General features: G+C 42.2%; 3 protein-coding genes across 6 annotated transcripts in view; 2 read left to right on the top strand and 1 right to left on the bottom strand.

Annotated features, from left to right (window-relative positions):
* Window positions 1-1,845, top strand: part of atp8a2 (ATPase phospholipid transporting 8A2) — a 57,572-nt gene extending 55,727 nt beyond the window's left edge. For all 3 annotated transcript variants that reach the window (XM_042510643.1, XM_042510644.1, XM_042510642.1), the window contains one exon: window positions 308-1,845. In XM_042510643.1, coding sequence (XP_042366577.1) covers window positions 308-402 — 95 coding nt within the window. In that variant the 3' untranslated portion in view covers window positions 403-1,845. The remainder of the gene's footprint in view (window positions 1-307) is intronic.
* Window positions 1,846-4,334: 2,489 nt separating this feature from the next.
* On the bottom strand, window positions 4,335-13,529 carry LOC121960750 (protein shisa-2). Its single transcript, XM_042510601.1, has 2 exons — window positions 12,693-13,529; window positions 4,335-6,338 (listed from the first exon to the last, which is right to left on the bottom strand). Exons 1-2 carry the CDS (start codon window positions 12,994-12,996, stop codon window positions 5,764-5,766), a joined length of 879 nt encoding a protein of 292 aa, XP_042366535.1. The 5' UTR covers window positions 12,997-13,529; the 3' UTR covers window positions 4,335-5,763.
* A 752-nt stretch (window positions 13,530-14,281) lies between these two features.
* Window positions 14,282-22,243, top strand: spice1 (spindle and centriole associated protein 1). 2 transcript variants are annotated; one of them, XM_042510540.1, is made up of 18 exons: window positions 14,282-14,428; window positions 14,648-14,743; window positions 15,417-15,464; window positions 15,607-15,747; window positions 15,857-15,959; window positions 16,126-16,244; window positions 16,365-16,453; window positions 16,595-16,737; window positions 17,447-17,572; window positions 17,683-17,957; window positions 19,044-19,175; window positions 19,273-19,399; window positions 19,479-19,592; window positions 19,704-20,137; window positions 20,907-21,093; window positions 21,182-21,245; window positions 21,913-21,976; window positions 22,081-22,243. In XM_042510540.1, the coding sequence occupies exons 2-18, from the start codon at window positions 14,648-14,650 to the stop codon at window positions 22,135-22,137; spliced, it is 2,319 nt and encodes a 772-aa protein (XP_042366474.1). In that variant the 5' UTR covers window positions 14,282-14,428; the 3' UTR covers window positions 22,138-22,243. The 2 variants fall into 2 exon arrangements, with proteins under 2 accessions (XP_042366474.1, XP_042366472.1); XM_042510538.1 differs by having other exon boundaries at window positions 22,078-22,243.
* The last annotated feature ends 395 nt before the right edge of the window (window positions 22,244-22,638 follow it).

Genomic DNA, 22,638 nt, shown 5'->3' with positions numbered 1-22,638 from the left:
ATAGGCCAGAAACAACAGATTGATAAATGGATTCCCAGTATTCTGACTAAATTTGACAAGAAACTCATACACTGAGTGTCCAGAAAAATGGAAACCATTTGTTCAAAGTAAGCCAATCCATGAAAATAGTCCTGTAATGAATACCACATTTGTGAAACCTGAGGCAGTGATTTCCCTGCTCACAAAAAGCTGAAGGAAAGTGCTCTTGAACTGCACTTGAATGCAGCATACGTGTGTCTGTTTTTCCCGTCACTCCCCAGATTTTGAAACACCTTTAAAATGTTCCTCCTCCTGTCTCTCTCTGCAGATGGCTATGCCTTTTCTCAAGAGGAGCATGGCGTGGTGTCCCAATCCCAGGTAGTGCGCTCCTACGACACCACCCGCCAGCGCCCCAGCCTCTAGCCCCGCCCCTGACCAAGGCTTCGGCTCACCGTAGCAATGGTTATCAAGGCGACAGCAGAGAAAGACTCATGTGACACCCTCACGCCGGGTGACCGACCCCTGCTGTGGCCTTACTGGAACTATGACCTGGCTCCTCACCAGGTGTGGAGGGTCACGGTCAGGCGTGGAGGCCGTCGCTGGCACATAGAGGACTGACTTGAGAGAAGGGACCAGGCTGAGTTTATGGGATAAACCATTCTTCAAGCTGCACAGGCATGAGCAATCATATCCACGCACAGACATGACAAGTCAAACTCAGAGACTGCAACTCATATGTGTATACCCCACAGACTGGGTTTGCTTCATGCCACTGTGTGTTTATCTGTGTGTGTGTGTGTGTGTGTGTGTGTGTGTGTGTGTGTGTGTGTGTGCGTGTGTGTGTGCATTCCCGTGCGTCTGTATCTGCCTGTGCATGTACGTCTGCACGCATTGGCGCTCCTGTGTTTGTGTGCATGTGTATCGGCCGGCGTGTGTTTGCTTCCATGGTTCTCTCTCATCTTTGTCGTGAGGTGGGTTCAGTTCGTCTGTCATCACACGCTGATGCAGGAGGGGATGTCAAAATAAACACATGCACTGAAGAATTCCTTAAAGAGGGAGGGAGGGAAGCAAAGACCGAGGACTGCCACAGCTCTGAACCCCAGCTACAGCCCCCCCCCCCCCCCCCGTGTCCCATCACAGCACCAAGCCTCACTGCCAAACACCACAGAGATGCCACTGAGGCAGAACGCTCATGCCAAACCAGACCACCACCCTGCTGCAACCCCTCCTACCCTACTGGGACGTCCTCATGCTTATCTTTCCTTCATTTCTTCCGTCTTATCTTACCATCTCCTAGCCGCTCTGCAGCCTCCACGTCTCCCCTCCTCGAGCACATCTCCTTGTCTTGGCCAGTTTTTAAACATCCACTTTGTTTCCGACCACTCCTGTGATTCCTCACGCTGGCTGTTAAGCATCCTCAGCTGACATGGAAGCAGCGAGTCCGGCATTAGAGCTTCCTTCTTTGTTGGATTTCCATTCTTTACTGGACCGTTCTTTTTTTTTTCTCCCTTTTTTATTATTATTAAAGTGGACATTAATATGTATGTTTATTTTTTTCATTAATGCCTGTTTTTGTACTCATGTGGAGACATGTCTTAGAGGGAATACTTTACTTGAACTAGTGCTAATAGGCATCCAAACAGAGGCGATCTGATTGAGACGCTCGCCTGGATCATGTGTTTTTCTGGCTCTGGGATTTGTTTGAATGTAGAGTCCATTGAGTGTGTGTGTGTGTGTGTGTGTGTGTGTGTGTGTGTGTGTGTGTGCTCCGTGCTGAGGACACTCTGTTTCAGGAATGCAAGACTGAAAGGGTGGGAGAGAGGGGGGCTATCCATCCCAGTCCTAATCATTAAATCTAATCAATCCATGGCCTGACTAAATGTCTCTGTCTCTTGACTGTAAGCTGTCTCTACTCATGGACTCAAGTGGGCTTTTTAACCCTTTAAAACCTGAGTAAATTAGCTTGATTTCATTCAAAAACATTTAAAAATGCAATGAACACTTTCATAAGAAATTGCTCAAAAAATAGAAAGAAAAAAGTACAAAGTTACAAAAAAAATACCTGAAAAATAACAAAAATAGAGAAAAAAAAGTAAAAAGTGAAAACAAACAAGAAAAAAGACCTGGGCAACAAGTGCAAACTAAAATAAAGTGAAATAAAATAAAATACATAATTATAATCATTAGAGCTGCAGTTTTAGGGACATTTTCTTCTAGATTTTTTCTCCATTTACAAATTTCTTGCATTTCAAAGGGTTAAATCAAACTGGCGACAGACAGGGTGTCTGCAAGTCCTTAAAAAGTCTCAAAATCTGGATTTTTTAAATAAATATTAGGCCTTAAAAGTAATTGAATGTTTTTTTTATTTGAATTGGTGAGGTCTTAATTGATACAAACATTTTATGAAATTTTATTCACCCATATTTAATTTCTTTTTGCCAGAATGAGTCAAGCTCTTCTATGTGAAATTCCACATTTCCTTTGTGACAAATCTTTAAACCTCTGAACCTAATGTGTCATTAATGTTATACTTGCACTAGCCTGCAGATAAAATGTAGATTATCCTCACTCACTCGACTGTATTTCTTCCTAAAACCTGGTGTTGTGGCACTCGAGATCGGTCTTATTTTTTGAAGGTCTCCTCTCGCTCTCCATCACATTTTTACTTGGTCTTATTTTGATTCCAGACAAAGAAGGATCTGGATTTTAAGTCTAATCAAGACAACAACTGCAGGGATATCATTAAATTTCCTGTGGGTGTTGAATGAAGATGGCGAAGCTGATTTCAGCTCCTTATTGCTTGTTTATATTGTTCGCTCATAGAAAACAGGAAAATTCCCACCCGTTAAATTCCCTCTGCGATGCCTTTTGATTATTCTATGAAGACATTTCCTATGGTACACTTACACGCTGTACACAGTGTACGGTATACATGCAAAGAGATACATGAAGTGGAATCTTAAATTGTTTTCTGTGGATATTTTTACAAGAATGTGGATCTTGCAGATCAGTCTGACCAGTGTCCAAGGTTTGCAAGTTCCACATTTTCTGGTAAGCGTGTCATGAAGTATGGGACTCAAAGTGGTCGGGTCCAGTCTTGACTTGGTCTTGTTTCAGTGTCGATGCACTCTGGTCTTGGTCATGACTTTGTCTTAGTTCAGGAGGTCTGATAAAAAATCTACCTCTGCATGGGATCACATGTACTACTCACCTTTGCACTCACCTGCAATGCTTGAATAAGAAAAAGATAATTTTTCCAAAACTTGTCTTAAATTTGGCTAAAAATTATCTTTAAAACGGTCTTTAAAAACATTAAATTTAAGTGTCTGACACCTAAGGACACCATGACAGGACAGTAAGAAGAGTTGGATTTACATTGTGTGCTTAAAATGGATCAAAAACGCTTGATTTATACATGAGATTCATATGATTTCATACACTAACAGAATCAAACCTCTCCCACGCTCCCTCTTAAAGCTCAAGAGAGTCAGTGTAGACAGACCATTAAACGATTAATACACCCCCCCCAGTCTCTGGACATTGGAGTCCAACTGGAGCCCCCTTTCCCACCCACCTTCCTGGATGTGACCCAGCCCAAACCGACTACAGCTGCTCCAGTATGGAGAATCCATCGGGCTGCGGCCGCGCAGGAGCCAGAGAACCATTTAAGCTTTTCAACTCCTCCCCAGTGACTCCGCAACCCAACGACCCGCTCCGCTTTCCACATTACTGTAGTTTCTGGAGGAACTTGCCAAAAGTGCACCTCAACACCGTCATAGTTTTCCCATTGTTGTGGTTTATTGTCTCTCTGTGACGACACGGGTACTTGGTGTGTCCACTGTGGGTGGCAGAGCTGTCTGTGAAGGTGTGTAATTAGGATTTCTAATAGCTTAACCGTGAGTGTGTTTGTGTTTCAAGGGGATTAAGGATGTGAGACAGTTCTTTGTTCAGAAACTCATTCACCTCACAGATTTGTTGCTTGTTCTTGTGCTGCGTGGGGATGCCTTTCACATACATTTAAACCCTTAAAACCTGGGAAAAATTGTTTGATTTCTTTTAAAAACATATCTATATATCTTACTTTTTGACCTTGTTTTGGTAAATTTCAGGTGATTTTATTCTAACTTATAACTTGTATCTATATACTGTATCTAAATGTATTAGTTAGTTTTTTACTTTTTTCTTTTTTGAATACATTTCAGGTCATTTTATTGTAACTCATAACTTGTAATTTCTTGTGTTTTTGACAGAAATCAAGCCAGTTTGCCCAAGTTTCAGTGGATTAATTAAGCCATGTCTGAGTAAATATAAATCTCAGTAATAGAAGCTGAAACACATTCGCTATGAGCAACAGATTTCTCTTTAAAAGTTGTTTATTTTTAAAATTTCACATGAAAAATGTCACTTCTGCATCAAACTGGACCAGTTTACATACATCATTTCTCTCATTTTGCCACACACAAGCTGCCGACTGTATCTTACAGACATTGTGCTCAGAGTACAGATGAGGTACGCGAACAGTTTCAGTACTTTGGGACGTCTTTGGCTGCACGCTCAGTGGAGCAGCACATTCCTCAGGTTGCATGTTACTGAGTTACCAGCTGCACAACAGAAAGAAATGCAACTTTGACTCAGTGTTATTTAGGTTAACAAGCAATAACCGCCATTTCTGTGCTGGTTTTAAGTGGGAAATAATGAGTCAAAGCTGCCCATGAACTCAGCTAACGCACTGAACTGTGCTGGTGTTAAATACACACATGCACACACACCTCTCACAGGAGAGGAGTGAAGGGGGGCAGTTTTCGCTGTATAATTAACTCTGCATCGGCCTCTCACACTTCTCAGGGACATTAACTGCCAGCCGTGCGTGAATATTTTAATTTTTTGGGGTCTGTGTGTGTTTCCGCTCCTTCAGTTGGAGTTTTTTTGTGTTTTTTTTTCTTTTTGGGTGGCAGTTGGGTTTGTATAGAAGGGTGGAGCGTCACAGTCTATGTCCTGTGTTCACTTCATTAGAGTTTAAATGGTCTACAGGGAGATTGCGACTGCCTTTCACATTACACCACCTGCATTTCCCATTACACACAGTTCACTCACAGTTACTCATGCGACCACATCCCTCCACACTTCACACTAACTCACACACGTACAGTACAAACATCTTTTCACATGCTTTCTCTCCTCACACTTTCAACACAAACAAACTGTACTGTATAAACCACTCGCAACCATTCACAAGTGCAGATGTGCACATGGCATAAACACAGCATGTGGTCATAATATTTTTTTTTGCTTGAATATCCACTTTTCATACATTTCACTGCTATAAATCATCCAGTCATCACTCACCCGAGCACACATGAGCCAACAAATCTTTTTCTCACTCTCACGTACACATATATGCAAACACAAACACATGCATGGTCTTTATTTGAGCTGCAGGCTGCTGCAGCGGGTGGTGCACAATCACCCATCTGGGCTGTGTAACTCTCCTATATGCAGTTTTGTTTTTGCATCAAGACTGAAAATTGTTTATGCATCCATCACAGGCTGAGCTTAGCTCATTCCAACTCGCCAAGAGATCATATGACACACTAAACAGACACACAGCACACACAATAGCAGGCAGGCCCTCAGCCAGCAGCGGCTTTATGAGTCCTTCATGTGAGTCTGACTCCCTGCTTTTCTTTTTCCACTCTGGCAGCGTCCCCTAAAGGTCTCTGGCGCGGCCCTCACAGGTTAAACCTCACAACAAAGTGGCAGAGTGGTCTGCAGGTCGGCCCCTCATCACACAGTCACTGCTGGGAATTTCTGGTCACTGGTGACACTGGACCCAGCAGTGGGAGGAGGGCAGGGGGACTGGAGGGGTCTGTATCCTCCCTGAGTGGGGTCCAGGAAGGCTGTCGCCGGGGACACAGGGTGGGCGGCGTAGCCGATGTACTGGGGGTGCAGAAACTGTCCCTGGTGGGGCATGATTTGTGTGGCCTGCTGGCAGTTGAGTACAGAGAAGTTAGTGGGCATGTTGACGAAGACGCTGGCGTCAGGGGGCAGGCAGCAGGAGGCCTGAGCCCGCATGAGAGGAGGGGGAGCGGGGCGAGGTGCGGCAGGCGGAGCGGAGGAGCTGGACGAGGTGGCAGTGCTGGACTGGCGGGACGATGAGCCTCTGGAGGTCCCCACACTGGCCATCATGGGGATGGTTTCCAAGAGGCGACCACTGCCAGCTCCTCCTCCTGACGCACCTCCTGATGACAGTTCCTGTTTGGGGCGAAGGCAGCGGCAGCAGCACACTGCGACCACAGAGCCCACCAGGATGAACGCCACAAACACCGAGCCCACGATCAGGAACGGCACATAGATCGGCACTGCAGAGAGAGAGGACACATTCATGTTTGAAAATCATGATTTGAGAGAAGAGACGAGCCAAACAGCATAAGCAAAACACCGATTTGTAAGGTGAAACTGCTTTACTCAGTGATTTTATTAGGTATAATCACTTGGTCCATTTCTTTTGGAAAGGAGGTGGATAATTTGTCTTCCTGTAAAAATCCTCTGAACAACAAACACACAGAAGGAATTATAATGTGGAAAAGTTTCAGCTGGTTGCAATCTGCAATCCTCACCTCTAGATGCCACTAAATCCCCCAAGATCTCGCACACTGGACCTTTAAACTTCAAAGCCGCGCCGCCTCACACACTCACGTTTTGCTTCTCTGCACAGGCAAAGCTCCTACATGTGAGTGGAGATTGGGCGAGACAGTGAAACAAAAGCCTGAGCAGAGAGGAGTGTTTGGATTTTGGAAGAAGAATGAAAGGTAAACTGGGACTGAGTCCCCAGGGAGCCCCGGGCTCTCATTAGCAGTTATTAACTTTGTTTTGATCTGTTTTAATCCTCCGCACCCTGCTGTGTCCCCAGCCTCCTCGACCCTGCACATCTGTGTGTGTGTGTGTGTGTGTTTGCATGGGTGACATTCTTAAGCTCGGCTGCCAGCAGATATTTGTGACCCCTCTTTTTCTTTATGACCAAACCTTTGAAAATCAGTTACTCAGATTGAAATACAGTGCTTGGCTCCTGCTTAAAGAAGGGTATTAAAGTTGACTGATTTAATGTAGCTGAATGGGAGCTTATTCAGCGCTTTAAATCAAAGGAGTAAGCCAATTTCTTCTCACTGACCTTTTCCTTCTTTTTGTTTAAAACAGCAAAGAAAAGCACTTGTGTAACTCAAAGTTCCTCCCATCACTCTGATTTGCTGGGTCAAATAACAGAAGCATTATACAACAGGTACAAATCTTGACGTTTTTATTCATGAACATCTCAGATTGCAGCTGGATATCTGTAAATTTGCTAAGTGAGGAGGAGACACTCCAACAACAACTTTGAAACATGATCAACAATAACTTTCTTTGAGGCGAAGTAACAGTTTTTGTTCCAATTTCACCTTTTGGCCGAATGTGGAGGGCACAGAGTGAACGTTTTTTGGCAGAAACAGGGTGACAGGCAAGATGAGGTCACCCTTGAGGTGTTCTCCTCGCTCGATCATTCCCATGCTCGATCTCGCAAACACCTTACAAACACAATAACGACCATGTTACATTATAAGTGATTAGTTGTGTTTTATTGTTCCCACAGGGTGTAGTTATTTTCTGCTCTGAATGTGCCCGTGTGTTATGAGGTGTAACTGTATGCCAAACGGAGAGAGGTGGCAACTGGCTCCGGTTTCCTTTTGTCTCTTTGAAATACATCCATTCGGCCTTGAGAAACTTTTCAGAATGCTCATCAAAAGTAGCCGGGTATTAAAAGGATTACCGTGTGAGACCTGTTAAGAGCTCGGGGACATTCATTGGCCCCGGCGGTAAGTCCAGGTGACAAAAGACACAGGCCAGCGGCACAAGAGGCCGAGACACGGTGACATAAAACAGACTGGGACCTTGACCCATTTCCCTTTGACATGAGGCGGTGTCGACTTCAGAGGCTAATGTAGCTCACAGCTACACACCTTACAGTAAACAGATTTTAACAGGAACTCGGCTCTGGAAATACATATATACGTTACAAGCGCGGGGAGCCTTTGCCTGCCCTCTCTTCCTGCACTTATATGGCCTCCACCCCAACATCTGCGCCTCCACTCCCTCTTTCTGCATGGCTGATGAGGATTAGTAATCACAGAAACTTTCGTCTTGTTTTACTTCATCCCTACTTTGAACTACAGAGCTCGTTTCCAAAATACTGTACTGTAAATCAGTGAGGAGAGGAGAAAAGCACCACTGAAAGTTCAGCAAGTGGTGGAAGAAATACTCTGAACTTTGTGAAACAAAAAACACGGCAATCTAAAAATACTTAAGTTAAAGTAAAAATTACTAGAGCATCAAAAAAATAACTTATTGTGGAAAAAAAATGTTAAAGGGGTCTCAGAATAAATCTGTGAGGCCATACTTGGGTAAAATGTTTCTTCAAAATGCTAACATGCTCACAATACTAAGTGACTGATGTTTTTCAGGTAGAATCAAGTAAGTTTTGTTTCAGTTATAGCAGGGACATATATGAAACTGGAGATTTGGGGGTCCTCCATTAAACTTTGAGCACCACTGATGACTTTTTAAGCACCAATTTATGCATCTTTGCATCAATTTTCGTACAGTTTTTTAAAAACTTTTAATCTTTGTTTTTTGATGATTGTTGGAAACTTGTACCTCTTTGGGCATAAAACAGTTATTTAATTGGAAATATTGTGTCTTTTGGAGAACTGCTGACATCTAATAAGCCCTTTCTACATAGAGGTTGAGCTAAAGGGCCGCTACGAGGTGCTGTCATTATGCCTTCTTTGCATTTTACACAGAAGCAATGACGACGGCATCGTGCTGCTCCAGTGTGTGATTTTAAATAGCATGTTGGCATCGCAGAATCAAAAGAGGAGTGACGCTTAACACAACAACGTCTGCCTCTGGTGTAAAAAATAACAGTCTTCGGCAGCACTTTATAAACTAAAACATGTCAATAACAATCATACACCGTTTCCAGGATTTCCTGGATTTACCGTCACTGTTTGATGGTTGATTTCGTCCTGTACTCAGAGGGTAAGGTGCTCCCGGACCTCAGTGTTTTCCCAATTTGCGGCACTTACGGCCACTGTTCTTCTCCCTTTAGTTAGCCACTAACTGCTGCTAGCTGCTTTTTAAATCTCCTGCCAGTTGGTCACACGTATAACACGCCGTCAAAACATCACACCCATCACGCCATGTTGTTCTGCCAGCTGTCCCTTTTACACAGGCCTGGTTTCGGGGAGGGAGCATAGCGACACAATATTCCTGCCTTGAACAGGCAGTGGAAAATGGGCTATAGACATCTGAAATGTGACAGAGTTTAGAGTAGACACTGGAACTACTGATTATCCAATTATCCAGTCTCTTAATAATAAACTAAACACTGAATTGCACTTTACACGCTTTTATGTTTTTTAATGTAAAACCTCAATGTGTAGCCATAGTCAACTATCAACGAAATGTAGTGGAGTAAAAAAAACAATATTTCCCCTTGAGTTGTGATGGAAAGTAAAGTACTAGAGTGAATGCTTTTTCAACTGCTGAGCTTGCTGCATCTGGTCGACTGTTCTCATTTTTTCAAATTCAGGATTCATCTGTCTACTGTATCAAAAAAAAAGGGATTTTATTTTCTTTCATCTTGCTGTGTGATTTTCTCCTCTTGTGAACATGCTGGTTGAAACCCTCCCATTGTTCCCAGTCACTCGTCCACACCTGTTGCTGCAGTTGAGCTGTGGCAGCTATGCCGCAGTAACAGCAGCCCCCCTCCTCTCTTAAGCTCTTGTTTTTGGGCACAGTCTTTGTGGCTGCACTGGCTGGACTCTCGCTCGTCTCCCTCGTCTGTCCCACGGGCATTCTCCTGTTCCTAAATACCATATGTTCCTTCATGTTGAGCACATTAATAATTTCCTGCCTGTTATCCATTGACGTTACAGTGTGTATCTTTCCTGAATGATTAATAGGCTATGAGTGCAAGAAAAATGAATGAGATGCACAAACCAAACTTGGCCTTCCTCTTTTCGTAGTGAGGAAAAAGCTGCTTTTCTTTAAGTTATTTTGGCTGGAGGCCACTGAGTGAAATGTATATACCCCTTCCTGCAGCGATAAGGCATGATTGTCTTAGCAAATGACAGATTATAGCTAGAGGTCCAAAAGAGGGCATAATATCCTCCAGGGAAACATGAAGTGGGCCTATGTTGCCTTTCTCTCTGATGTCCAATATTCACTCCATTTTTCAGGAGTGCTCTTATCTGCATGTTGATCTTTTATTCGAGATATGATGCAGCTTCAAGAGGATTCATGTGAGAATAATTTATGGGAATGTGAGCAATGATGAATGGGGAGAAACTGGTTTGCGTTGTTACCTAATTCACTAGAAAAATATGTGTTACATTCTGCTTTTTGCTAATAATTCCTCTATTTAGCTTTTGAGCAAAGTTGCTTGATGTATTTCAACACAATGGAAGAAGAAATTACACAAAAATTGCAAGAAATTAGTAGGGAGTACAAGAAAATTACCTGAAAATGTGTAAAAAATAAAATAAAAATAATAATTATTAAATAAAATAAATAAACAAAAAGTAGGAAAGGAAACAAACACTCTTTTTTTTTTTTTTTTTTTTTATATAATGTTGTAACATAATTTTTAATATGTAATTATAATACTTAGAAATATAGTTTTTACCCTAGCGACATTTTTTTTTTTTTTAGCTTTTTGAAAAAGTCATTTGCTAAATCTACTAATTTCTTGCAATTTGTGGAACATTTCTTTCCAATGTTTTCAATAAAAATTCAAATCAATTTGCTCAGGGTTCAAAGGCTTCAATATTTGTGAAATGTGCCTGAAAGCAGCACAGGAGAAGGGATGTCGTTCCAGGTTTCAAAGGGTTAAATGTATTTGTATGTACAGTATATGAGTGTGAATCCCTTGAAAGCTCAGAGAGAGTGCAGTGAGGGATTACAGGAGGAAGGGGACTCCATGAGCCTGCTAGGAAATGATACATAACGTGATTTGTGTTTTTTTTATGAGCAGAGCTGTCAGCGCCTTTGGTGAGCCACTGTCCAAGATCCGGTCAAGTCCAAACTTGATCCCCGTGGGGACAGCGTGATCTGAGCCTGGCCCCCTCTCGCACTGTTACAGGCCAGAACAAACACGGCTATTTATAAGTGCAGCACGACACAGTTTGCCATTTGTGAGTGCAGTTAACTGGGTTTTTTTTTTTTGGAGGAGTCTGTCTGCTGTCTCCTGTGCAGCTGTCGTTGCCAACCGGGACAGGCAGCAGATGAGCCTTTTAACAGGGAGATACTGTGAGGCTGTTGGCTTTATGAGGGGAAACTGAACCATGTAATAGGTCTGTAATTCCAAATATCAAATTTAAGGCATCCTGTGCATGGGCCTCAGGCATGGCGTCAACAAACTTACAGTGTATATTTACTTAAAAGTCTTTTTCAATGACATTTAATTAGAATAAACCTTAAAAACAAAGGTTTAGCTGAGATTAACATCACCACACTGACCGCTGCGCTTAAGTAACAGGTCAATAAGTTTTCGTACCAGTCTCCCTCTGACATAAAACACAGAGACGACTGCAGTGTGGAAATGTTGTGTGCATGAGGATTAAACATGGGCGTATTATGAGACAATGGGCCCCTGGGCACAGACATACAAAAGGCCCCACCACCTGTCGCACAAACTAGGAGCATGAATCACAGACTTAGTAGTTGTTGTTTGGCCACTTTTTGTTGTTGTTTTGTGAGTCTTTGCAGTCATTATGCATCTCTCTGTGGATTTATTTGTCTTTGTAGATGCCTTATGACTTTGTGGTCTTTTTTTTCTCTTTGTAGTCATTTTGAGTCTCTGTGTAGTCTCTTTGCATCTCTTCATAGACAGTATGTGTCTCTTTGTGATCATGTTTTTTGTCTTTTTGTGGTAATTTTGAGTCTCTTTATAGCTGCTTTGAGTCTCATTGTAGTCATTTTGTGTCCTTTGTTGTTGATTTTGTATCTCTTTGTCGTCATATTTTGTCTGTAGTCTTTTTGAATCTCTGTGTTTTTGCTTTGCATCTATTTTTGTCTCTTTGTCTCTTGATGTCTTTTAAGTCTCTGTATAGTCATTTTAAAGGACTTTGTAACCATTTTAAGTCTTTTTATAGTCGCTTTACATAGTCGTGTGTCTCTTTGTAGTCATTTTTTGCCTTTCAGCTGTCATTTATTGGTCATTTAAAACTCATTTGTGTCTCTGTTTTCATTTTTGTTTCTCTTTGTGGTTATTGTTTGTCTTTTTGTAGTAATTTTATGTTTTTGCACGAATTTTGCATCCATTTGGTGTCATTCTTTGTCTTCCTATATTTCTTTGTGGTTATTTTGAGTCTCTTCCTAATTGGTCAGAATCTCTTTGAGGGACATTTTGCAGGTGGAAGTAAGGGGGGGCTGACACTTTGGGCCCCTGGGCCTGTGCTTGGCAGGCCTGTACAGTGATCTATCTACGGGATTTTACTCTGACAGTGCCCATATTTCAAACAATATATTTTCATACATCATTCTCATATGTCAGTACCGTTTTTTCTTTGCTTTTGTCCACTTTCGTAACTGCACGTTTTCTTTAAGACCATATATGATGATGGTTGGTTATCATACATTATATTAGTGGTATAAACAGTAGAACTTATGGGTTTATATACCTGCACCGGAGTCCTTGTTCTCCTTGCTCTCTGTCCCGGGCTCCTCAGCCTGCCGGTCGTTATCGCAGCTGCCCTGATCCAGCCGAGCCTCCGTGCTGGAGCAGCAGTAGCGCAGCTCGCATTTCCCGCAGCAGATGATCGCGTCCTCTCCGTCGATCTTCTCCGGGCACTGGAAACCTTCTTTCCAGGCGCCCTGGGAGTCGTGCCAGCCGTGGCAATACTCCCCGCTGGCTTTAACGTCGATAATAACCAGGAGGAGAGTCACAATCGTGGTGACGGACATCGGGAAGCCTCGTCCCCACATCCTCGGCCAGGTGGCCCGCGGCCGCACGCTGGCGCACAGAAGGAGACAGAGTGGTTTTCACTCCCCGTGTCTAACCTGAGTGATCCGGTGGATCTGTGCGATACGGGCAGCTGACGGGGTGAAGTAAGGGAGCAATAAACCACTTAGAAGCTGTCATTTGTTAGAGGAATCCCGTGCGTAATTCAGATCCAACGTCTCCAAAAGTGACTCCGCAGAGTGCGCGATTATCCAAGAGTTGCAGAAAACACAACAGATTAGATGCTATTGAATTGTTACAAAAGTTATAATCTTAATTGATATTCCAGTTGCAAACCTTCAGAGCTGAAAATCCAGTATGAAAAGACTAAATGATCTCCTCTGGCACCGCAACGAGTCTGTTCATCTTGTTCAAACTTTCCACGGGGATGCAGAGAAACCAGCACTTGTAGCCTGATCCATGCTGCTGTCACTCCTCGCAGCCAGCCCCGTGCGCAAAGATAAGATTTCAAACTTTTGTGACTTGCTCTGCATTGTTGGGCGTCAGAAGTCAGTCATCCAAGTCTGGCTCTGTGTAGTCTGATTGAACTAGAGCGCGCAGAGTCTACCCCACTTTGCGTCAGAGTGAGATGGGCGTGAAAAAAGTCAGACGCAAATACACATCGCTCTTAATCGAGTAATGTACCGTCGGAACAACCAGTGTCAACAGAGATTTACACGGTGACGGTGCCATCTAGTGGAGTTGCCATATCCAGATGATTGCTTCTTTGTGAACGTCTGGCAGCACCACTAGGAAAACAAGGTATGATCAAATGCAAAATTTACAGACCTCAAGAACTCATTTTTGAAGAAAACACTGGCTTATGAGTGATTCAAATATTATCACAAATGGGTTTTCATTCTTTTATAGCCTACCTCAATTATTATTTGCTGATAGCAAGTGTATTTGCAGGACTTTTACTTGGCTATCTTTACACAGTGATACTGCAACTTTTTGGTAAAAGATCTAAATACTTCTTCCGCCACTGTTTACTTCCCAGCAGCGAGTAAAGTTTACAGCCAAATTCTAATTCTACTAAATGATTAAATTATATAATCTTAACGGTACAATATTTATGTCGTCTATTTTGCTGTTTAATAAATGTAATGCGTACACTAATTTTTATCCTTTCTTTTTCTTACTTACTTTTTTACACTTTGGGATCAGTTTGGGATGTCTCTTCAACCGTTGATCCTCTTTACACGCCGGTACTTCATTTCCCATGATGCTCCGCCTTGAAGCGGTGTCCGTGGCAACAGCACAGGAAGTGGCGCGCAACTGTTGAAAAACTGTCACACAACAAACCGAAGAGTAGATATTGATGCTGTTCAACTTCGTCAAAGCTTCGGTGGCAAAGTTTTAGACAACCTGAAGCGTTTTTCTTGTAAAACTAACCGTGGCTACGTAACATAAAACGTAAGTGCTGCTTCAATATTTGGCTAGCTTAGTGTGGAATCACGTTTTAGCAAAGCGAGTGTAGCTCGGTGAAAACAGCTAACGTTACTGGTGCCCAAATATATGTAGTATTAACTGTGAAGGAAACTTCATTAGAAACATTGTGTGTAAACGCAACAAAAGGTTCGTGTTTCTACTGTTAAACCTGTGGAGCATACTTTTCATATTGTCTGTGAACAGATGTCGTTTGTGAGAGTTGGACGTCCACAACAAAACACCAAAGGAAAAAGACCTGTTCGCCCCAAGAAGGCAGCAGCTCCCAAAGGAGACTGGGTGGTGAGTACCGACATATGTTTAACTTGTTGGAAAGAGACTAGACAAGTGTGTGCTTATGTCGTATACTTGCACTTTTTTGGGGAATACATTCTTGCCGCATAATTAGGAGGATAGCCCACTTATGTTTGTTTTGTCCCTCATAAAGTGATCTTATCATCTTCTAAAGAGTCCTATAATTGACATTTTACACTCCACATCAACTGTTAATGCATCAGAATCAATGTTGTTGCCAATCTTTGACAAATCTGAGAGTGTGATTGAAAAAAATCCTCCTAAATGATGGGGGCATCATTTATTATATGGAAAATAATTACATTTTTGTATGTTTTTTCATTAAAAAGACAAACAAACAGTGACATTATATAATCAAACTGGTATTTAAAGGGCTAAAATCCTGATGGTAATTGAATATGTGGTTGGTGTGATCAGGTTTGAAGTTGATGGAAAGATATAACCCAAAAAAGTGGAGGGAAAAAATAGTTGTTATATTTTTATAGCAGGGGGTCTCAGAAAGAAACAGCAGTGACATTGTGTAATCAAACTGGAAATGGACATTTTTGTCCTTAATGGCCAATAGTAAATTAAAGTGATACCAGAGGGTTAATAAAGGCAGTATTATCTCTACATTTTAAAATTCACTGAGTAATTGACAGTTCTCTTTTGTTGGTTTCAGAGCACTGTCAATGACCTGTCTGTGTACAAGCTGTCCCCTGCAGAGCTGGTACGCTGTTTGACCTTGTGCTTTTTCGCTGGTTCTTGTGTTTGTGTGCAACTGAAAAGCAATTCAAACATTTAATTTGAAACTATTAAAGTGGGTACTTCTAGCCCATATATGCTTGTCTGATTGTTTGCTTCTGCTTCAGAGCCATCGTCATGAGATTCACAAGTCCCACAACAAGGCAGCGGCGCAGTGGGAGCTGAGAGAAAAAGCTCTACAACGCCGTTTCAGACATGCTGGAAGCCCTGCACCTCTAGACCAAGCCAGCCTCAGCATAATAAGGGAGGTGTGTGCAACAATGAATTTACTTTAACTTTTACTGTCTTCTTTGCATTCAGCTGTTTTGCTTTAGATGTTTTTGCTGCTGGTGATGGTGGTTTGTCTTACTGCTGCAGGTGTTCTCCGACCAGCTGCTGCTGCAGGATGTGCTGGCTCGCTCTGACAGAGCCATGGCTGTTGTCAAAGACTTGTTTGGAGATGCTCCACGCAGGCAGACAGGTAGATTCACACTCATACTTACAAATGCAATGATGAAGAAAATCTGTTCCCTGCTAGTAGACATGAGCAGACACAACATGTTTTCACCCGTTTTAGCAAGGCATCAGTTTTTTCCTTGTGAGGCTAGAGGCTTTCTTGTGTACAGTGTGTTTTTGAATTTTGGCAGGGCACCCTAGTGTGACGATGGCTCCAAACTGTGACTCTGACTCAGGGCTGCCTGTTCTCCAAAGACCAGATCCTCCAACTCAGCTGTCACAGCTCAGCCAGTCTATGATGGACCAACAGGTGTGTGTTTTTTCTTAATAATAATGCACTGTAAGTCTTTTTACATCCCAGTTTTGCTTTCTTACATAAAAGGTTTGATCTGTATTAAAATGTTTGCATGTGTAAAATGGTTTCCTCCAGGCTCTCAATGAACTAGAAGCTTCAGAGGAAGACCACAGTGATGAAGATACCCGTCCTGCTGGCAGCTCAGACGATCATTTAATCCAAAGGTAGTAATGCCTGTAGAAAAGACCGCACCTGCAAAACACAATGCAGTCTGAGAGAAGAAACCGACTTGTGTGCCTTGCTAGAAAGGTAAATATAATTTACCGACCATGTCTCTCCATTGTTTGTGATACTTTTCTTTGCAGGTCCAATTTACAAAAAATGAAGGCACAGTCTCGGAGAAGAGGAACACAGCGACAGAAACTTTGTCGGCCCAACTCTGCGCAGGCAGAGAGGGATACAGTTCCTGTAACTCCCTGCACGTCAGACAGAGCACCAGGCCAAACAGGTTGGGTTAAAAGATAAGAACACTTTAAAAAACACATATTACATGTACTTTAACAACAGTTGAATAATATATGTATATCAAGTGTATTTCATTTATTCATCACAAGGAAACACATATTTAAAATCAACTTTGTCTATATAGCACCTTTCATAAAATCATGCAGCTCAAATAGCTTCACAAAGCAAAGCTGAAACAATATAGCCAAATAAATAAATACTTAAACTACAATAAATACAGTTTTGCAAGACTAAAAATTCTAACAATAAATTACAACAAATAAACAAACAAATAAAGAACAAAGTCAGTAGAATGGAAAAAGTTAACACCAAAGATTTAAAAACACAAAAAAACAAAACAGGAGGCCATCTTACTGGTTACTTTTATTTGGCACATGAGGAAAATTTTTAAAAAGCTATGAAAAATGATCTGACTGGAACATAAAATGAAAGAAAATCTTTGATGCAGGGAGGAGCAAGGTCATTGAAACCTTTATAAACTGCTGACATATTGTAACAGTTTTTCTTGCTGATTTGCAGATTAGTTGCCTGTTATTTGGATGTGCAATAGTAACAGTATCTTGTGAGAGTCTCAATTTATTTTGAAATCTTCTACGTGTCATTAGCTAAGCCAATGGTGGACTGAGAAAAGGTATTCATGTATCAGGTGTGAAATCCCTTTCCACACACAAACTCATCCCACATTGTTTCAGCTCTTAATGCCACAGTGGCTGTTCAGCGTGTTCGGTCCAGACAAAGCCAGTCAGAGGAAGTCAAGGAGGAACCAACAGTCCTGGTTTCTCAGGTCCTGAACCCTGAGCTGCCTCTCAGCCAGTCAGGTAAGACCAGTAACATAGCTGTTTCTCCATATGTCACTCTGTGACAATACTGCAATAAAGAGAAGAAATGTGTGGTGTCTTTATTGTGTTTTTATGTTTGTTTTTTTCAGGCAGGATCAGTCGTTGTACCAGCAGGAGCAGGAAGTGTGTTTCTCAGAGTTCAGAGCTGGACGGCTCGTCTGTTGCCTCTCTCAGTGGGGACCAGTCCAGTTTGGGCCTGCTGCAGGCCATGCTGGGTCAGGTGGAGGCAGACTTGGATACTCTGAGTCCTGACGCTGAACCAGCTTCAGCACAGAGTCAGAAACCGCACAGGACTCAAGGCCTCACTGGATTCTCTGTCGCCTTGGTGTCCACTCTGGGACGTTTAGTTCACCTCCTCAAACAGGTACTGCAGTGGCTCTGATTAGGACTTTTTAAAACACACATATGTTTGACAACATGCATGAACACATTACAGGAATTCTCACAAGAGCCTCTTATTTCTATTGATATTTTAACTGTTATTGAATGGGTTTTTGTTGGTGTCATTGAGGGTCCAAAGGTAAAACATAGTATTAAGTGCCTCCAGACCAAAGCTACTATTAACATACCATACTATTGGTTTTGATGAATTGGTTTTGATGAAAATCCAGGGTTTCTCACACATTATTTTATTTGTGTTGGACAGCCATGATCACAACATCTGCCCAGGGTAGGAATGAACTTTTTTGTCCAGCTGCCATTGTGGCTGCTGAACTCCAAAATCTACCAGTCACTCAAAATATTACCATAGTTATTTTGGCTGGTGACTGAAGCAAATCTAGCAGCCACTTCCATTTTTTAACAACATTTGGCTGGTGGCTGGTGCTAATTTCCAACCCCGATCTGCTGCCACAAATGGATTTTCTATTTTTGGGAGCTGAACTGTTCAATATATATACCGTTCGGTTATTCATTGCACCTCACTCGTGAAGTGCAGAGCGCACTCTGGGCAAAGATGGAACGGCAGAACTTTGGGCACATTGAAAGTACAGCTGGGTCTAAAAGTTTGCATTCACTCTCAGCAGCGGCTCTTCTCATCCATTGATCTGATCTGATCAGTTTTGAACTGATCGACAGATCAGTCATCCACCCTGCGAGTCACAAACTGCTGCTGAGGAAAAAAAAGAGCTCTGCCTGTGCTGTGTTCATGGACCTGCCAAAACCTCTGAATTTAAAGATGGGACACATAATGATGTGAAGGAACACACGTATTTCAAAGAAAAAGAAGAAAAAGAGGAAAACAAACTTTGCCATCATTGTTGCCCCTAAATATTACTGCTTATCACTTTTCCAAAGCATGTCATAGTTTTATATTTTAGAAAGTGTTTCTTACTTTCCAGGCATCATTTAATCGATTTTGGTTTCATTCACTTTATTTATAGCTTGATGTTTGACACGGTGGTGGATCATCCTTAATTCCATAACGCTGACTGAACTTAACTGTCCTCAGAGGGAAGAGGAGGCTCAGGAGGAGGCTCGTGAGAGGAGGAGACTGGAGGAGGAGCTGAGAGAGCAGCGTGGGCTCATTGATGCTCTCACTGCTGAGACGATGACTCTGAGAGAAGAGGCCGCCGCCCTGCAGGTGAGACAGAACTAACCACATGATCTGACACTACTTGTTTTATCCAGATTCTAACTGTGCTCGTGAATCCTGTTTCTTTGTGTCTGCGTCCTCTCAGGCGGAGTTGCAACAGCGGACAGCAGAGCTGGAGCAGAAGTTAGACACAGTAGTTTTGGTGATGGGAGGACTTGGACTACTAGAGGCTCACACCGATATACCTCAAGAGTCTGATGTCAAAGCTGCAGGTTCATACAGCGCGTGTGTCTGAATGAATATGTGTGTGTGGTAAACAGTGCATAATGGGTTTTTATGTATCATAAACAGTTTGTCAGTCTGCACCAGTTGCTGAGCGAGATCCAGAACAACTTCCAGTCTCTGTGTCTCCTGCTGTGTTGCTCTCTCCCCCTCGACAGAAAGACAGCTGCCAGCAACGTCCTGGTAACAGCACGTCTCTTTTAAGTTATCTGATTTCAGCCGTATCCCCTCATGCCATCGTCTCAGCTGTAATGATCCCAATTTTCTCCCTCGCTTTTCTCCTCTCTTCTTTAGTGAATCATCCTGCACCGCTGCTCCAGGAGCCTCCTCCTGTAGATATCCTTCGTTCCCGTGAGGACGTCCACTCCCGCAGCTCAACCTCTAGCCTCACCAGCCTGCCTCTTACCGGCCTGCCCTCCACGTCCTCAGTATCACTGACCTCTGACCCTCTCAGCCCACAGCTCTCTCCAGAGGCCATGCTGGCTGAGATCGCTGAGCTGAGCAGACAGAACGAGCTGATCAAGGCCCAGCTTAGCCAGGCTAAAGGCCTCGGATCAAAGGTCTCAGGATCGCCGAACAGTGGCAACGTGCAGACAAGGTCGAGCTCCAGCAGCACAGGAAGAGTCACACCAAACAGTGTTGGAGAGAGGAGGACGTCTGTTTCCAGCAGCACAGGGAGAAGGAGTCAGCCTGTGCAGGCTGCTGAGGGAGAGCAACTGACGCATCAGGTGAGATTATAACGCCCCACATGGCCTTAAAAGACATATTTATGAATTTCTAAATATTGTATTGTCACAGAATTACCTACTTTTTAAAGATGTTTTGGATTAAATTTCTCTTTTTAAAAAACCTACATGAAGTATTTTATAAAAGTGTAAGGGTCATAGAGAGTTACATTGTAGTGACGTACCTCAAATATAATTTTTTTTTTCATCTTTTAAGATGAGTTCTTTTTTTTCATCTTAGGTAATATTTGTCCTTTTTTCATGGAAACAAAACATGAACGTTGCCAGACATTATGATGAGCATAACAGACCTGCCATGTGATTGGTTGCAAGCATGAGGCCATCTTTTAAAATGTGCTAAAACTTTTTTTCGAAGCTAAAAAGTGCATGGGAGGAAAGATCTCTCTGCACCAAATCCACAGAAATGTCCCTCATAGACAGACCACTGATCCTTATTGTCTTTCAGCTTTTTGTCATCAGGTAGTTTGAATCTCAAACACCGGAAGGACTGCACAACAAAAAGACCACAGACAACTTCATTTATTACCAAGATTTTTCTCATCATGATCTGTTATTTCCCCTGGACACTTTTATTTTGGATACAGTTAAAATCAGAGAGATTCTGTCTGTCAGCAAGAAACACTCTTTACATAATTTATCATAATTTTCTCAGTCACATGTTACTCTCAATGCATAAAACACAAAGAAAAGATAGAAGTTAGGGATACGTGGATGAAGCCAATTATTTGTTTGTCTCCGTCTTCTTGCTCAGGCGACATCTCCTAACCCCCTCCATGTGAGCAGCGTGGAGCAGCGCCTCCTGGAGCTGAACAGACAAAGCGCAGCGGCGAGGGGTCGACTGCTGGAGCTTATTGAGCAACAGAAGCAAAGTGTTTCAGCCAAAGTTTCTCCCTCTGGTTCCCCCATTCCTCCCTCGGCCTTCAGCCCACATACAGCAGGTATAGTGCTTCAACCAACACGTCTCTGTCCGCCTCCAATTTCCTGTATTTCCTGTAAGAAAAATCATCTTTATCATATCATTGTCAGGAGGAAGTCCAGAGTTGCTGCCTGCACAGGAGCTCCTGTCACAGCCTGGTGGTTTTGAGAGACGGTGAGTAGCTCTGTTTGATGTTTGAGAGTGTTTTCTGATGAGGGATTGGAATTAACTTTTGCTTTCCTGGGTGTTTTTCAGCATGCTATTTACAGGGTTTCTGCATGTCCTTAAAATGTCTTAAAAGGCATTGAATCCATTTATCTAAAAATGAGGCCTTAATTGGTATTAAATGAACTTTTTAAAAAATGCTCAGACATGGGGAAGTACAATTTTATTAATCTTTTTTTTCTGACATTGCATTGTAAAATCTCAAAATGATAAGTAATTTAAACTGGTCATGATGGGAATTCAAATAATGAAATCTCATATACAGATTGAGACACAAAATCACACAGAAAACCAGCCAAAAATGCCAGATATTTCCCACTTCTATTGGTAAACTAAATAGATGCTTCTGTGATAATATGATAGGTTCATTGTCTTTCATGTGTTCCACTCTGAAAAGGATTGTTTTATGCTACAATAAATATCTTGGCAAAATGAAATTGTCCTTCAAATTTCATCATTATAAAATTGGTCTTAAAGACAATTCCGAGTGGCATTAAAATAGTCTTAAAAAGTCTTGAATCTACCTTGCCTTAAGCTGCAGGAACCCTGTATTTAACACGCATAGTTTCTTGTAAACCCGTCTTTGAAGCTTTAACATTCTTGTATTTCTGTGCAGATCTGCTGGTTCTGAAGTGTCTTCTTACAGTTTTGGAGGCGAAACAAGGGATGGCAAAACAAAGGTACACACACACACACACACACACACACACACACACACACACATACACACACTTTTGTTACCTTGGATCTGAAACTCTATAAAATCTTTTTTTCCGCACAGCAGACAGAGAAACGCAGAGAGAGAGAAGGCTGGTTTGCTTTATCTGCTCATGTGAGATGACAAGAGGAGAAATAATGATTCAGCCCGAGGACATTTAAAACTGACGTTGTTTTTAGTGTTTTATCTATGCAATTTTAAATCACTGAATTAAATGTTTTTAAATGAACTTTATGTTTTTGTCATCACTGTTTTATAGCACACGCTATGCAGCAGGCAAAACCTGATATGTACCTGTGAGTGATATATGAGCAGACAGTAAAATATCCAGAGTACCTGTTTTCATTCAACCCAAATGCGATTTAATGATTTTCCCTGCAGAGCGATGTGTGTCTGAATGTTTGAATGGCCATATGGTGTTCTGGCCTCTGAAACATTTTAGACTTCAGCTTCATCACACCTGGCAGTAAGGTTCAGTATAAGCGTCTGAAGAGTCTTTGAGGCATGTTTGATATACCTAAGTATCAGTGTATTTATGTTTTTTAAAGAGAGGAGGAATTGAATACCAATAAATTGTGACCAAAAGGAAGAAAGAATGGAGACGAGGAAAAGAGTTGCTTCCAA

Source organism: Plectropomus leopardus, chromosome 21, assembly GCF_008729295.1.
Source record: "Plectropomus leopardus isolate mb chromosome 21, YSFRI_Pleo_2.0, whole genome shotgun sequence".
Lineage (NCBI taxonomy): Eukaryota > Metazoa > Chordata > Actinopteri > Perciformes > Serranidae > Plectropomus > Plectropomus leopardus.
This window is presented reverse-complemented; position numbering and strand designations above follow the sequence as displayed.

Excerpts from the sequence above, each read along its gene's own strand:
- spice1 (XM_042510538.1), top strand. The coding sequence starts at position 14,648 with ATGTCGTTTGTGAGAGTTGGACGTCCACAACAAAACACCAAAGGAAAA. Across the intron at positions 16,245-16,364 it reads AGTCTATGATGGACCAACAG|GCTCTCAATGAACTAGAAGC; the intron begins GTGTGTGTTTTT and ends GGTTTCCTCCAG. Across the intron at positions 16,454-16,594 it reads GACGATCATTTAATCCAAAG|GTCCAATTTACAAAAAATGA; the intron begins GTAGTAATGCCT and ends TTTTCTTTGCAG.
- LOC121960750 (XM_042510601.1), bottom strand. The coding sequence starts at position 12,996 with ATGTGGGGACGAGGCTTCCCGATGTCCGTCACCACGATTGTGACTCTC. Across the intron at positions 6,339-12,692 it reads GAACAAGGACTCCGGTGCAG|TGCCGATCTATGTGCCGTTC; the intron begins GTATATAAACCC and ends CTCTCTCTGCAG.